This window comes from Phascolarctos cinereus, unplaced genomic scaffold (assembly GCF_003287225.1).
Source record: "Phascolarctos cinereus isolate Bilbo 61053 unplaced genomic scaffold, phaCin_HiC Scaffold_3;HRSCAF=262, whole genome shotgun sequence".
NCBI classification, from domain to species: Eukaryota; Metazoa; Chordata; class Mammalia; order Diprotodontia; family Phascolarctidae; genus Phascolarctos; species Phascolarctos cinereus.
In genome coordinates, this window is record NW_027555736.1 from 100,968,397 (window position 1) to 100,981,678 (window position 13,282).

Genomic DNA, 13,282 nt, shown 5'->3' on the forward strand with positions numbered 1-13,282 from the left:
GAATGTAGACAGAGAAATAACACAGCCTTGGAAGATACTCAAACTTACAGGGCAGATGGAAGAAGAGGAACTTGCAATGGAAAATGAGCAGGTAGCTAGGTAAGAGGAAAACAGACAGGGGACTGTCACTAAAACCAGAGAAAAGGAGAATAATGAGACCAAGGTGACAACAAGGTCAAATGCTGCAGAAAGATCCAGGAAGAAAAATGTAGAGGTGGCCTTGCTCTCTAGGGTCTTTTCCAGCTCTGTCATTCTATGTATCTGAATATTTGCATCATTACAGTGACAATTCTGCCGGTAACCTGCCTGGTTTTTATAGTTCCAAGTTACAGGAATGCTAAATTGTCATGTATATAGTATAATTTCAGTTTCATGAAATTCTTTAATAACCCTGTTGTCAAGGTATTAGAGTACCCCATCCTAGGTTAACATTAAGTTTTTACTGTACTGAGATTTCTAGAGATATCTGAAGTGTGGGATTTTGCAATGGGACACAAATAGCCAACTCCAAGCTACGAAAAATTGGTTCTGGATTTGTGAGCCAGTTAATTTATTCAAATCAAAATAGTGTTTCAAATCTTATTCTATATTTCTGGATAAGAGCCCAACATTTTTATTTGGAGAAAAAAAAAAACCCCAACCATTTGTTAGCAGCAATTCTCATAGCTAAACACCATAAACAGATTCCATGGACTGACTATTACAGCATTTTCTCCATATCAAAAATGCCTGCCCAGTTTCTTAAATACTTATTGAACACCTTTTCTATTAACATTATATTCCAATGTGTCATTGTGATGAGTTGACCTTAGATTATTAAAGGTGACACCAGCAAAGCACAGGCTCTAATCAGTGAAAACTGGAAAGCCTTTTGAATATAGGCCCAGTGATGCACTCTAGTCTGCCATCCAAAGACCAACCAAACTTGAAGAGATATATCATTAGATTGGTGTATTTTGCATTCCACTGAAGCTCCAAAACCTTGAAATACTGAGCACTTACTATATACCTAGGATTATTTTTAAAATTTATTTTTAAATTTAAAGTTTATTTTAAAATTATTTTTTAAAGACTTAGGGGCAGCTAGGTGACACAGTGAATAAAGCACCAGCCCTGGAGTCAGGAGGACCTGCATTCAAATCCAGCCTCAGACACGTAACACTCACTAGCTGTGTGACCTTGGGCAAGTCACTTAACCCCAATTGCCTCACCAAAAAAAAACCACACACACACACACACACACACACAAAAAGAAAAGAGACTTAGTCATAAAAATAATGGATATTGAGAAAAACTCTCAAGATGATATAAAAGTAAAGCTCTCTATATATAAGCAATTGGAAGAAAAATGCCTTGGAGATAAAACTAATATGAGATCTTTTCAGAAGTTTTGGTTTGGTAATCTATATTGGTATTTTCCCAGAAAGAAAAAAGACAAGATTCCAACTTCTCAAATTGACCTGATTTTTACCATTTTTTATGACTGTATTGTAAATTCTGAGCAATTCTCTAAGGGAGTCAATAAGTAACTAGTCAAGTTGTATTAATATGTATATCACACTATAAAGCAACCAATTAATGTAAATAAATTTTGAAGTTCAACACTAAAGATAAACATTGATGGTTGGCATCCAGTAGTTTCCTGTTGTAAATTAAGCTGAATTTTTATTACAAAAGAGATTAAGAGAATGGCATGCAGAATATGAAATACTGTGGTTTTAAGAGACTAAATCCAGTCATTTAATCCCCTAATCTGACATTTTTCCAGTTCATATGTAAATACCTTTTTAAAAGACTCCAGAATTCTTCTGTTCTGAGAGGTTCAGCAGCCTATACTTTAGTAAAGACATTTTATGGACTTTCTTGTTCTTGAGGCAAGAACTATGTCATTTGTCTTTGAATCACCAGCATGTAGCTTGATGCCTAGCACACAGTAGATCTTAATAAAGGTTTACTGATTGCCGAGATCCAACTAATGAAAGGAAGTATAGATTTAATGAGGGCTGAGCAATTTGGAGTTCTTATATTCATCTTTTCTACTGTATCTTCTGTTATGCGTAAGAAAGTTGATATTTTTACTTATCACTGGTAAAGTAATTCTTAGCACTGTTTACTAGGCTTGGTTATCACAGATGTTGTCAGGGATTCCCACAAAAGCATCTATCTCATTTTGTGATGAAAGTAATCACCACATCAATTAGGTGCTTTTTTTTTTTTTAATAAGACCATAACAAACTCAGAAAGGCAAGTCCCTGGAAGCCCATAACTTGTAATCAGTTTCCCTATTAGTCACAGGAAAAGGCCCAGGGAGAAGAAGCTACTGCTCCATTCATTAAGGTGGAGACAGGTTCTTTATTTCAAAGGCTGCCTATCTAAGCTCCTTGACCTAATGGTCTCCCACCCCCTTTTCCTCTGCTTGGTAAAGGTGATATATTCCTCTTCTTCCTTCTCTCTCCAATAACTCTATCTTCCCCTTCCCCTCCAGCCCTAAGACCTGGAACTGACCTCATCAAGATGCAATGCATTTCTGGGCAGAGAAAGAAGTAAGCCAGGCTTGGAAGGGACAGTTTCCACATACTATAAGACCTACAACCAGGCTAGTCTGAGACAGTAATTATTGTGTTGTCCATTGCTCAGAAGCAGAAGGCAGCAGCAGGTACTTCTTCAGTTTCCTTGCCTGGAGTGTTTTTTTCCAGAAGGGCTGTCAGATTTATTTGACCTACCTTTCAGTTGGCAGGATGGATGAAGCTACCACAGATGTCACAAAGGAGCCTCAGTGAAGCTGCTGACTTAGAAACAAGCCAACCCTCAAGACAGCTATCTTCAGGCGCAGTTTTAATAATCACTGCTGTATTTTGAGGAATTTTAAAATGACAAGTAGGCTGAAATAATATATTCACAAAAGGTGTAATGGAAAACATTTAATAAATCCAACAGCCAGAAGTTTTCCTGGAAATGAAGCTTTGTTTAGGCTCTCCCATAGAGACTAATAACCTGAAAAGAAGAAATAACAGAAAGCTAGCTGTCAATACTTTAAAGAGCCCTTTTTCAAGACTATTTCGCCCAAGAAAGCCAAGAGTGATAATGCAATTATACCACTGCTTTCAAGTCTAAAGTATGCAAATGGCACAACACATAGAGAATTAAAAAAAAAAATTTAAATCACTGCCACAAGAAATTAGTCATCAGAATCTCATTACTGCAGACTAGAGCTGGACCAATAACACTATTTCATCAAGGACTCATATTCATGTGCCATACCTCACATTTAATAGGAGTCAGACACCCAGTCCCACCCTCATATTTAAAAGGACTCAATACCCAGCTTCATAAGAAAATCCATTCCTTTAGTCGACCATCTTTATGCTGTACAGGTACTAGGTTGACAACTCTAAGGAAGCTAGCTTTTTTCTTGGCAATTTAAATTTATTTTGATAAAATCTCAAGAATCCTCAAAAGTCCTGATACAATCTAAAGACTCCATGGTACTTTCTATATATTCTTCATCCAAAATTTCACTCATTCAGTAACTAATGTACCTCTCCTGGATGGTGCAACTATTCAGAATATTAACAGCTCCTATTACAAAACAATATATTGAAACTTGTCACTGAATCTGTAGGCCATTGCCCCAGAAATATTTAATCACTTGGTTAATAGGCAGAAGTGCCACTGATGTATAAAATGCTCTTCTTGGGGCAGCTAGATGGCACAATGGATAGAGCACCAGCCCTGAAGTCAGGAGGACCTGAGTTCAAATGCGGCCTCAGACCAACACTTGACACTTACTAGCTGTGTCACCTTGGACAAGTCACTTAACCCCAATTGCCTAAAACCTCCCCCCCAAAATGCTCTTCTTGTGGCCTCAGCTTAGGCCTTTCACAGAAAATTAGAAATGAAATCACCATTGTGACTCATCTGCCTTGTATTTTTTTAAGGAATCAATTTATCATAGGATTTTGTTAAAATGAACTCTAGTCTGATACCTCATTGTGATGTGAAAACGACCCTACAATATTAGATGCTATAGCATCTAAGCAGCTTTGTTTGGCAAGTCAGCGGACTGGTAAAATGTTGAGATTGGGACCAGTAACAGATTGTATCTATTTCTAAGACCAGCCTAGCTAAATTCAGAGAGGCTTATTATGGAAGGTTGGCCACCAGGTGATATGTGGGTTGGAGGGAAGGGGGTGTTGGCTAAGACTCATCTGCTTAAAGTATTTGAGAAGGCAATGAACACTATCAGTAAAGGAAGTACGCTGATAAAATTACAGATTTTTTGAAGAAGAATTCATAGACAGAAACAATAATTTACTGTGTCGAAGACCTGGAATTGAAACAGAGCTAAAGGCTATTTTTTGTTGCTCAATAGCAAGAAGATGGGAAGAGAGAAATATTCAGAATCCAGGTGTTTTGCATCTGCTACCTTCCACCTTTCTGTTCTTACAAGCCCCTGGATCTCCTTATGCTTTGTTTTGGTGGGTACTTTTGGAATTTAGATAATTTTATTTCAGGCACTTGAGATGCCTAAGGTAATATAAGGGCTATAATAGACAAGCAACTGCTGCTTACTTGTAAGAGAAAAGCCTTAACTGGTTAAGGGATAATTGCTTTGCACTCAGGAAAAAATAACCCAGAACTGCTTTCTCCTTTTTATTAAATTTCAGTGATGAAAAAGACAAATGATCATAGTGGCTATTAGTTTCATGGACAGGGACTGGGACTAGGGAAAGCACTTCCACAGAAGGAACCCTTGCATAGAACTGGTGTAAGTGAATTAATACCACATTGTTTCTATCTGTGGAAATGTATTACAAAATACTCCTCTTTCATGTTATAACGGGACATTACCCATACTACAGGGCTATGTCCTTGTGTAGGGATTTGGGATACCCTGAGTCAGGTAAGTAGTGACTTGAGTAGGAACTGGTAGATTTGGTAAGGCTACAGATAAGGTCATCACTAAAGGGCTCCCCTAGGAAGCAAGTTGGAAAACAGATAACGAGCATGACAGAGGGGTTTGTGCCTGACCTGCAGCAGTTAAGGTTATCAGATACATTAAACCATTTCATGTCTGGTTGTGTGGTGTTCCATTATCAGTCAAGTCAGTCTGGGTACCTATTTAAACCCCATTGTTGTATGGAAACAACAATGATAATTCAAATTGCCATTAATCCCTGACTTCTATATATAATATCTGCACATGCACATTTAGGAGGTGAGTGAACAAGAGAAGGAAGCAATCTGTCAATGTCTATCAAAGAAAGGAGTGCTTTCCAGAGATTTATCTTCACAGAGAAACATGGTACAAAAAGTACTCAGATATTCTTCATTAACAATTTTATTTCTTACAATTAATTTCACTTTTGAACCTTCAAAGTTGATTTGTCTTTTTAAAAAATTAATACTTTTTTCTCATCATACAATTTTCCCCCCAAAAGGGAAATAACCCAGGGAAGGGAGTTGTCTAGGGGCAGTTGAAATCCATAGTGTACTTCCCCAACAAAAGTCTTCCAGGCTCACCATTTTGTGACTGTGACCGAAGAAGACGCAACAAGATGGTGGCATCTCAAGCTCACCTGAATAATGTCATAAATGCCAAACCTGGGCTAAGTGACTCATCTCAGGGCCATAGAAATAGCTACTGAAGTTTAGTCAATGGCTCCAATTGGATTTCTATTCTAGTAAACACAGCCATCAAATTGTGCCTCTCAGAAAGACAGAAATAAGCAAATACAAAGCAGTAACTTGGCCCAGGCAAGAATGAGATTAATAATAAAGCCAGAAATACTTCATCTGGGCCACAGCAACATATTTGTTTTGTCACCTTTTCCTTGAAGTCCCTGGTGCCTGAAGTAGCATATTATAATAATGGAATTCTAGTTTTCAAAACATGCAGTTTTTTTTAGTATTCAAACAAAAAAAACTCTATTTCAAGAATTTTGCAAGAATTTCTTCCACTCAGACATATCACATAATCAAGGTAAAATATTTTTGGAGGCACAGAAGAGTACAAGAAGAACAAGTGTATCCTAAGGCCTTATGTATGACCAAGATGGCAAAACACAATACATTTCATACACAGGAGTGACGAATGTTGTTAAAGTGCTACTTATACAGGATAATCTAACATTAACACACAACTCAACTGCACTGCTAAATAAGGTTGTCTTTATTTCTTTTTTTTTTTCTTGCCCAGCCCTACCTAAAACATAAAATAAATCTACAGGACTGAAATTAACAACCCATTAAAATCAGCAATAAGTTATGAAAATCATAAAGTAATTCTTTTAGTAATTAAGGGTAGTTAAATTACTCAAGGTATACAAAGTTCAAACAATGTCAGGGTTGAGGTTGCCACAAAGGCTTCAAGGGGAGACGGAGGGGCAGAGAAGAAGTAGGGAAGAGAGGACGACGACAGGGTAACTTTTGTAGTCTGCAAGACAAGGGGAACAAGAGACACCAAAGTGCAGGCTAAAAATTTCTCCTTGAAGAAAATAACATTGCTGATAATATTTGATACAAGCAATAGCACCTGCACAATGGGACTGTGAGGACGGGGAGGGAGAGAGACTGCCCGGAGGGAAGTGGAGGCGAAGTTTTACATGAGACAAGTGCTGAACTTAACTATGTTAACTATGATAGTGTAGGTACCGATGGTTAAAAGCTGGTCAAGGGGAATGATTCTAAAAAGAAACTAAAAACATTAGCTCTGACCTTTTTTCTACCTAGCCCCGACCTCATTCATTTTGTGCACTATAAAGAGTGAGGTGTGAGGTGTTTGATCATTATCAAATGCTGCATCAAAATAGATGATTTTTTCCCATGTGTTTTTCCACTATAAAAGACATCTATGTTTCTTATGGACAAGCTTTAAAAAGATGTCAGTTTGGTTTTTCAACACATACAAACATTTATCAAAATTGGAAATAAAAACGCTGCCGTGGCTCAGACCTGGGCCCGCTTATGCTGTGGGCACAACTCTTCAGGCCCATGCAGACATGGAGGCATGTGGAGCTCGAGCCTTCCTATCCCCAATCCAGACCCAAATGGGCTCCCTTCAGTCACCCAGGGTGGGCTAGTGAGCTGGCCCCTTCAGTGCCCTAGTGTTAACAATGTGGGAAGAGGAGAACTTGCTTTAGCATGGAGTCCAACAGAAAGCTGAGCTGCGTGATGATCCCTTTCAATAGGCTTCACGGGAGTCTCTCCTTTTGCAGGGCATGAAATGAGCTTTAAAAAAAGAATTGATCATCCACAGGCTTCATGATAAGCTGCCCCGGGCTGAGCTACAATAGCTCTCAGTTACACAAAATTAATGCCTGATTGTTTTACTGTTTCATTACTAAGGGTTGGTTTTTTTTTTTTGTAGGATCATAAAGCTCAAGAAGGGCCCAAAGCCCAGTCCTTAAATGTGTCCATTCAATGCAGTGTGAGCAAACTGGAAAAGAAGAGAGAGAGGGTTGAATCTCCAATGTCCTCTTTCAAATCAATCAAATCAAATCAAAGACATGTCACATGAATTCTCTGCTGCCATTAGAAATTATGATTTTTGTAATAGGAATAACAACTAATATGTTGGTTCTCCTGGGGGAGGTCTACTTATAGATAGGCCTGTTGGACCCTTTTGTTCAAGTATAATTTTTGAAAGAGGAGACTGCATGATGAACCCAATTTAAGAAACTGGGTTGGCTTGGCCCAATGAATAATTTGCCCTGTACTGTTTTGTCATGCTGGATTCTAGGAGGTAAATGAGAGTTTGACACTGGCACTGGAATAACCTTCATCGCTCCCAACACTCTGCAGGCTGCTGTGATCGTCAATGTCACTGATGCTGGTGGTGCTGATATTGTCCACTTCTCCATGGGAGAACTCTGTGCTTTCAACATCCACTTCAATCTCCTCTGGCAAAGGGGAAAAGGAAAGAAGACTATTAGCATTTGTCAGTGTGTGTATGTAACTTTAAGAAGGAATGGGGCTGAGAGGGAAAGCGATTGCTGTTTTGGGCACTAAACACTTGTTACATAATATGCTTATTATCTATCAGTGATCTCTCTGAAAAGCAGGAGGGGGTGAGGGTGGAGTGACAGGGGGCTATTTTTGCAAAGGGGAATGTCCAGGATACAATGGTGGTCTCAATTTAAGGAGCAAGTTACTAAATCCTTTGACGCCAGCACGTCTGGACCTCCCACCAAAAGTACTTAGTCTACTTGGGAATTAGTGCTTAATATTAAAAAATCCAAATCCCAACCGGTTAAATGACATCTGTTTTGCATCACACTAGAAACTAATTCTCAGTGTTGTTTATTAATCAGTGTTGCCTTGAGGGGAAAAAAAGCATAAACTTAAGTAAACACAGGCTAATGGGAAAGTATATTCAACCAGACTACTAGTGGCAGCAGTCCTACGGGGGTATCACTAACTACCAACATTTAACATAATGATGTTTGCATCTAGGCAAGAATCCATATTCAGTTTAATTCAACAAGGCATGGGCTAAGTCTATCACATAATTAATATTGATTACATCAATCACATAATAAACTTTGAGGAATAGATGTCCAAAATATGATCTAGTTTTAAAAAAGCCCAAAAAAACCCCATCTGACTTTTAAAAGACTTGGGTTCAAATTGCAGCTGTGCTGCTTCCTAGCTTTGTAATGATAGGTAATTCAATTAACCTCTGGGAGCCAATGTTAGTGCTTGTATTAAATTGGCAGAATTATTCATGCCCTCATGACCTGAGAGATGCTTTGAGGATCAAATGAGGTAATATACAGAAGGCACTTTGAGATGTGATTACTAAAATTAAATTGTATCTACTATTACTTGAAATTAAGTGACTAAGGATTTAGAGATCATTGTATTATAGTAAAATCTTCATTTTAATGATATTCCTTGTAGTGGGATGGAAATTTCTACCTAAACAAACAAATACTCATGACGAGAAAGCCCATGTACATAGATACCTGCAGTCAATCCAAAAGCTAAATTGGTGGATATTCATGTGCTTACATAAATAAGCATACACAGAAAAAAATGTGTTTTTTTAAAAAGCTACTTTAAATTTTTAAAAAAGGCTATACCAGGCCAAAGTGAATTTAGGATTTTACATCTTTCCTCCAACAAATAAACCCAAGCCTTGAAGTCTTGTATTTGGCACCAATTCCATAGATTACAAGAGTCACAACCACTGAAGGAAAAATGGAATTCTCACTGCTGAGTCCAGGGGGTTAGGATGAAATGAGTTTCACAAGGATTTGTTGCTTTAAAAGTTTTGGAGGTTTACTTCTAAAATGTAGCCAGCTGTCTAAACAAGCTATACAACATAACTCTTTGTCACATCCATAGCACTTCTGATGCTGCTTACTTAGTATTCTCTGATCCAACCCAGCACCATTTGTTAAGCACCCACCATGTGCATGTCATTGTACTGAGTGCTGGGGAGATGAAGACAGAGGAAGAAACCACAGTAGGAGTCCTTTCCCTCAAGGAGCTTACAACCTATTAGCTGTAAGATTCCAAAGAACAGGATGGATACACGCTGAGCTTATGCTTTGTAAAAAGGACTCAATCTAAGGAGACTGTTCAGGAGGTTATGTTGAACAGAACCAAGTTAGAAATTAATTCATCCCTTTGTTGGAGAAAGAAAGAAAATTTCAAACAGCAGCTAACTGGGATCTACTTCATATGTCTGTTGTGAGGCTCAAATAAGACATTTTTGTAGGTGCTTAGCCTAATGCTTGGCATATAGTAAGTATTTAATAAATGATTTCCCCTTTCCCCTTTCCCTATAAAGTCAACAAAAGTTCCTCTTAGGAGGACAGAAGATTGCTGAATAAGAACAGGATGCTACACATGCAGTAGGCACTTAGCAAAATATTTGATGATGAAGATAAGGATGAAGAACATTGTTTGCCTCTTGGCTATGAGGATTCCTTCCCCTTAAGAAATTACAGAATCACACACACAGCTCAGAACTGGAAGGGGTCTTAAGAAATCATCTGGTCTAGCTCTTTACCTTAAGTCAGGTAAAGTCTTGTTTTTACAGATAAATTTACTCAAGTATGGGACCTTTTCACTCATTCTAATGTCTTCCCCAGAAGGTGGTGTTCTTTCTTTTGCTGCCATTATATCTAAAAGATTTTCCTTTCTTGGTACTGCCTGGGTGTCACTGAGCCAATGCCCTGAGACTCTTAAAAACCCCAGAATCTCTAGGACCTAATAGTGCTCACCTTAGCACCTTTTTTTTTTTTAACAGAGCATGGAAGAAGCCTGGAAAGAGAGGGGACGCAGCTGACTGGTAGATCAGGAGAATGTAGCCCAACTCCAGGAAAGTGTCCTTGGATGGTTATGACAAAAGGAAGATAGATACAGTACCCTTTCCTGATTGTTTTTAAGGAAATCACTAAGATCTACATCTTTGTTTGAGAAACAGCTCTGGACTCTTCCAGATTTTACTTGAGAGTACAGAAGGTACTCTCTTGGGGGAGATGCAGTTGGCCTACCTCGCTCTGAATCCGAACGATCTGAAGAAATGGTGGAGCCGATGCTGTCCATTCGTATTCGCTCCATCTCCTGAGGACCCTGCAGCTGTTCCAGTCGTCGCTTTAAAAACCTCTGTTCTCGTTCCAGGTTTTCAAGCTGGTGCTGGCTCTTTCTCTCAGCTTCTTCAAGTTTCTAAAATGATAACACATTGTTTATTTATGTTTGTACACAGAACATCAACAAATAGTGGTACTTTCTGATCTCCTACCTATCATTTAAAAGGAATTCTTCTGAGGAAGAAGAAAGAAAAACAGGGCTTTTTTCCCTCCATTTTCACCATAAAACTATCCCTTTATCTTTCACTAATTTTGAGTGTGCAATGAATGTACTGTGAGAAAGTAAGCGAGAAAGTCAGTAAGTAATCTCCTTGAACAAGAGACTTCCCTTGGTGAACACTGATGGAAAAATACTGAGGGGCAGCATCAAATCTGAGCGTTCTCCACTAGAGGGCCTTATTTCTTTCCTTCCTAAGGATCAGCAAAATATTTGGTATTTTTCCCACTGTTTGCAGCACTCCAAATGGCCACATTGTCTAAACAACTTGTAATAGGGGGCTGTGCTATTCTATTTTGCTTAGCTCTGTAGAACTTTTTTTTTTAAAGGTTCACTTCTTAAAGCCACTAACTGGGCAGAGTGAGCTGCTGACATACCAATTTTGCACATGATATTAACTAAGAGCAGATTAACTTTCGTCTGGGTTGCTGATATCATACCTTAGAGTTAAAGAAACGGGTGTGCACAGGGGAAGCTGCCTCTGGCCACCATTCTTACCTTGATGTGTGCTTTGGCTTTGTTGAGCAGCCCAAGCGTTGTGTGCCTGGTGCAATCTGGTCCAAGTGGGATCAGCACTTTCAAGCGTTCCAAGCAAAGGCGCAGATGAGCTCGTCTGAGGGAGATGGAGGAAAGTCAGCTGAGGTGATGGGCCTTGAAGAAAAACCAGCACTGCTGCCACTTTACATTTAGTGCATCAGGAACTGATGCTCTGCCAAAAGATAAGCGGTCTGTGCTTTTTCCTTTTCATATCCACTTTGCCTTTTACTTTTTCTAGTTCCAAAATACTAAGTAGCAAGTACAGGCTTGCCATGCTTTGGGGCCTTGCCTTTCCCAACTATTTTATGTTACAAACTCCAGCTATTCTGGCCTATTATTCCTATTGGTAAGTCCTGGCATAGATGGGTCATTTATTGGTCCTCAGACCCAATAAGCTATTTCAACCTGATGATATCTGGAGTACGGAAAGTATATTGGGACAATTAAATATAGTCTTGGCTATATTTAGGAAGAGAAATTGGGGAAGAGGAGGTTCAACTAGCCAAGGTAGCCTATAGAAATGTTAAATCTTCTCTCATGAAGAGTTTCAGAGGATCATGGATTTATAGCTAGAAGAGACCTTAGAAGTCATCAAGTCTATTCCTCATTTTACAGATAAGGAAACTGAGGCACAGAGAAATGAAGTAACTTGCCCAAGGTATCACAGCTAATGTCTGAGGCAGGATTTGAGCCCAGGTTTTTCTGACTGCAAGGCCAGTGCTGTGTCTACTACACTGATGTGACTACACTCTACCTCTTTTGTGCACTAGCCCCAACAGCCATCAAAAGCTAAATAAGTGGCAAACTGTCTGTAAAATTTCAGCCTTTCCAGTACAGACAAAACTAATTATAACGGAATACTGAAAACCTCTACCTAGCAGGGAGGGATAGGAAAAGACAGAAAATATGGCCATGGAATCTCCTTTAGGCCCAACTCCTGAAACCACTGAAGGTTTTAATTCCACTTTTCTTTCTCCTCCTCCCTTTATATTTGCAAAAGGAAAAGACTGATTGACAAAATTGTTCAAAATTGTTCACCAAGTTTCACAAACACATTCTATTGGAAATTCTGAGGCAGATTCTCCTGTAAATCCTGACAGAGAAGCTCCTGCCTTTTCTGGGACTAACAAGCTATAGTCAGGCCAGTCTCCAAAGATATAAGCCCATCCAACAATAGCAACAGTCCAATGACAAGTAACCTGTTAGCATCATATATTTAGAAAAAGTCAAAGAATACGTTTTTCATATTGTCCATCTTCAGGCGAAGTGAACTTGCAACACCTACCATGAACAGGACAAAAATCATCCATTTTCCCCTCATAGAGTGCAGAAATGGCTTTACCAAATCACTAACCCTATCCCTTCCCCATCTAAATGTGCAGAAATAGTGGTAAGTGAAACTCCCATTGGTAGCAGGCTTAAGAAGCATCATATGTAGGCAATTCTGTCACTAACAAGCAAGGATGATTAAGGCTTAGGGAGGTCAGGTTTTTGGCTGATAAACTTTTGATATTTTTGCACACTTACTAGTCTAACTATCTTTAAGGGTCTGTCAGTAATTCTGTTACAAAGTCTGCTAAATTGAATAACTCAATTCCAGGCAAAAATCTGGCAAACTCAGTTTTAATAATGGAATGCTTTTTATTTGACCCAGGTTACAAAAAACAAAACAAAACACAAAAAAACCCCAACCAAAAATCCCCCCAACTCATCAGCAAATTTCCCTAAATGAGGTTCAAATTTATAATGTTTTACCTGCTGCCCCACACCCCCCAACTTCATGAAGCCTTCCACTCATTTCCTAAATAGAAATCTCCCAGGTAAGGCAACAGGTCACAAACCTTTATTCTTACTGCATGAAAAACAACTACAATGGAAATTTCTTTAAAGTCATCATTAGGATTATAACATTCAACAAACAAGGGAC

General features: G+C 38.8%; 1 protein-coding gene across 3 annotated transcripts in view; it reads right to left on the reverse strand.

Annotated features, from left to right (window-relative positions):
* Nucleotides 1–5,325: 5,325 nt before the first annotated feature.
* MXI1 (MAX interactor 1, dimerization protein) overlaps nucleotides 5,326–13,282 on the reverse strand; it is a 102,653-nt gene continuing 94,696 nt past the window's right edge. For all 3 annotated transcript variants that reach the window (XM_020987995.2, XM_020987994.2, XM_020987996.2), the window contains 3 exons: nucleotides 11,317–11,431; nucleotides 10,506–10,677; nucleotides 5,326–7,901 (listed from right to left, as the gene is read on the reverse strand). In XM_020987995.2, the coding sequence (XP_020843654.1) occupies nucleotides 7,738–7,901; nucleotides 10,506–10,677; nucleotides 11,317–11,431 (451 nt within the window). In that variant the 3' untranslated portion in view covers nucleotides 5,326–7,737. The remainder of the gene's footprint in view (nucleotides 7,902–10,505; nucleotides 10,678–11,316; nucleotides 11,432–13,282) is intronic.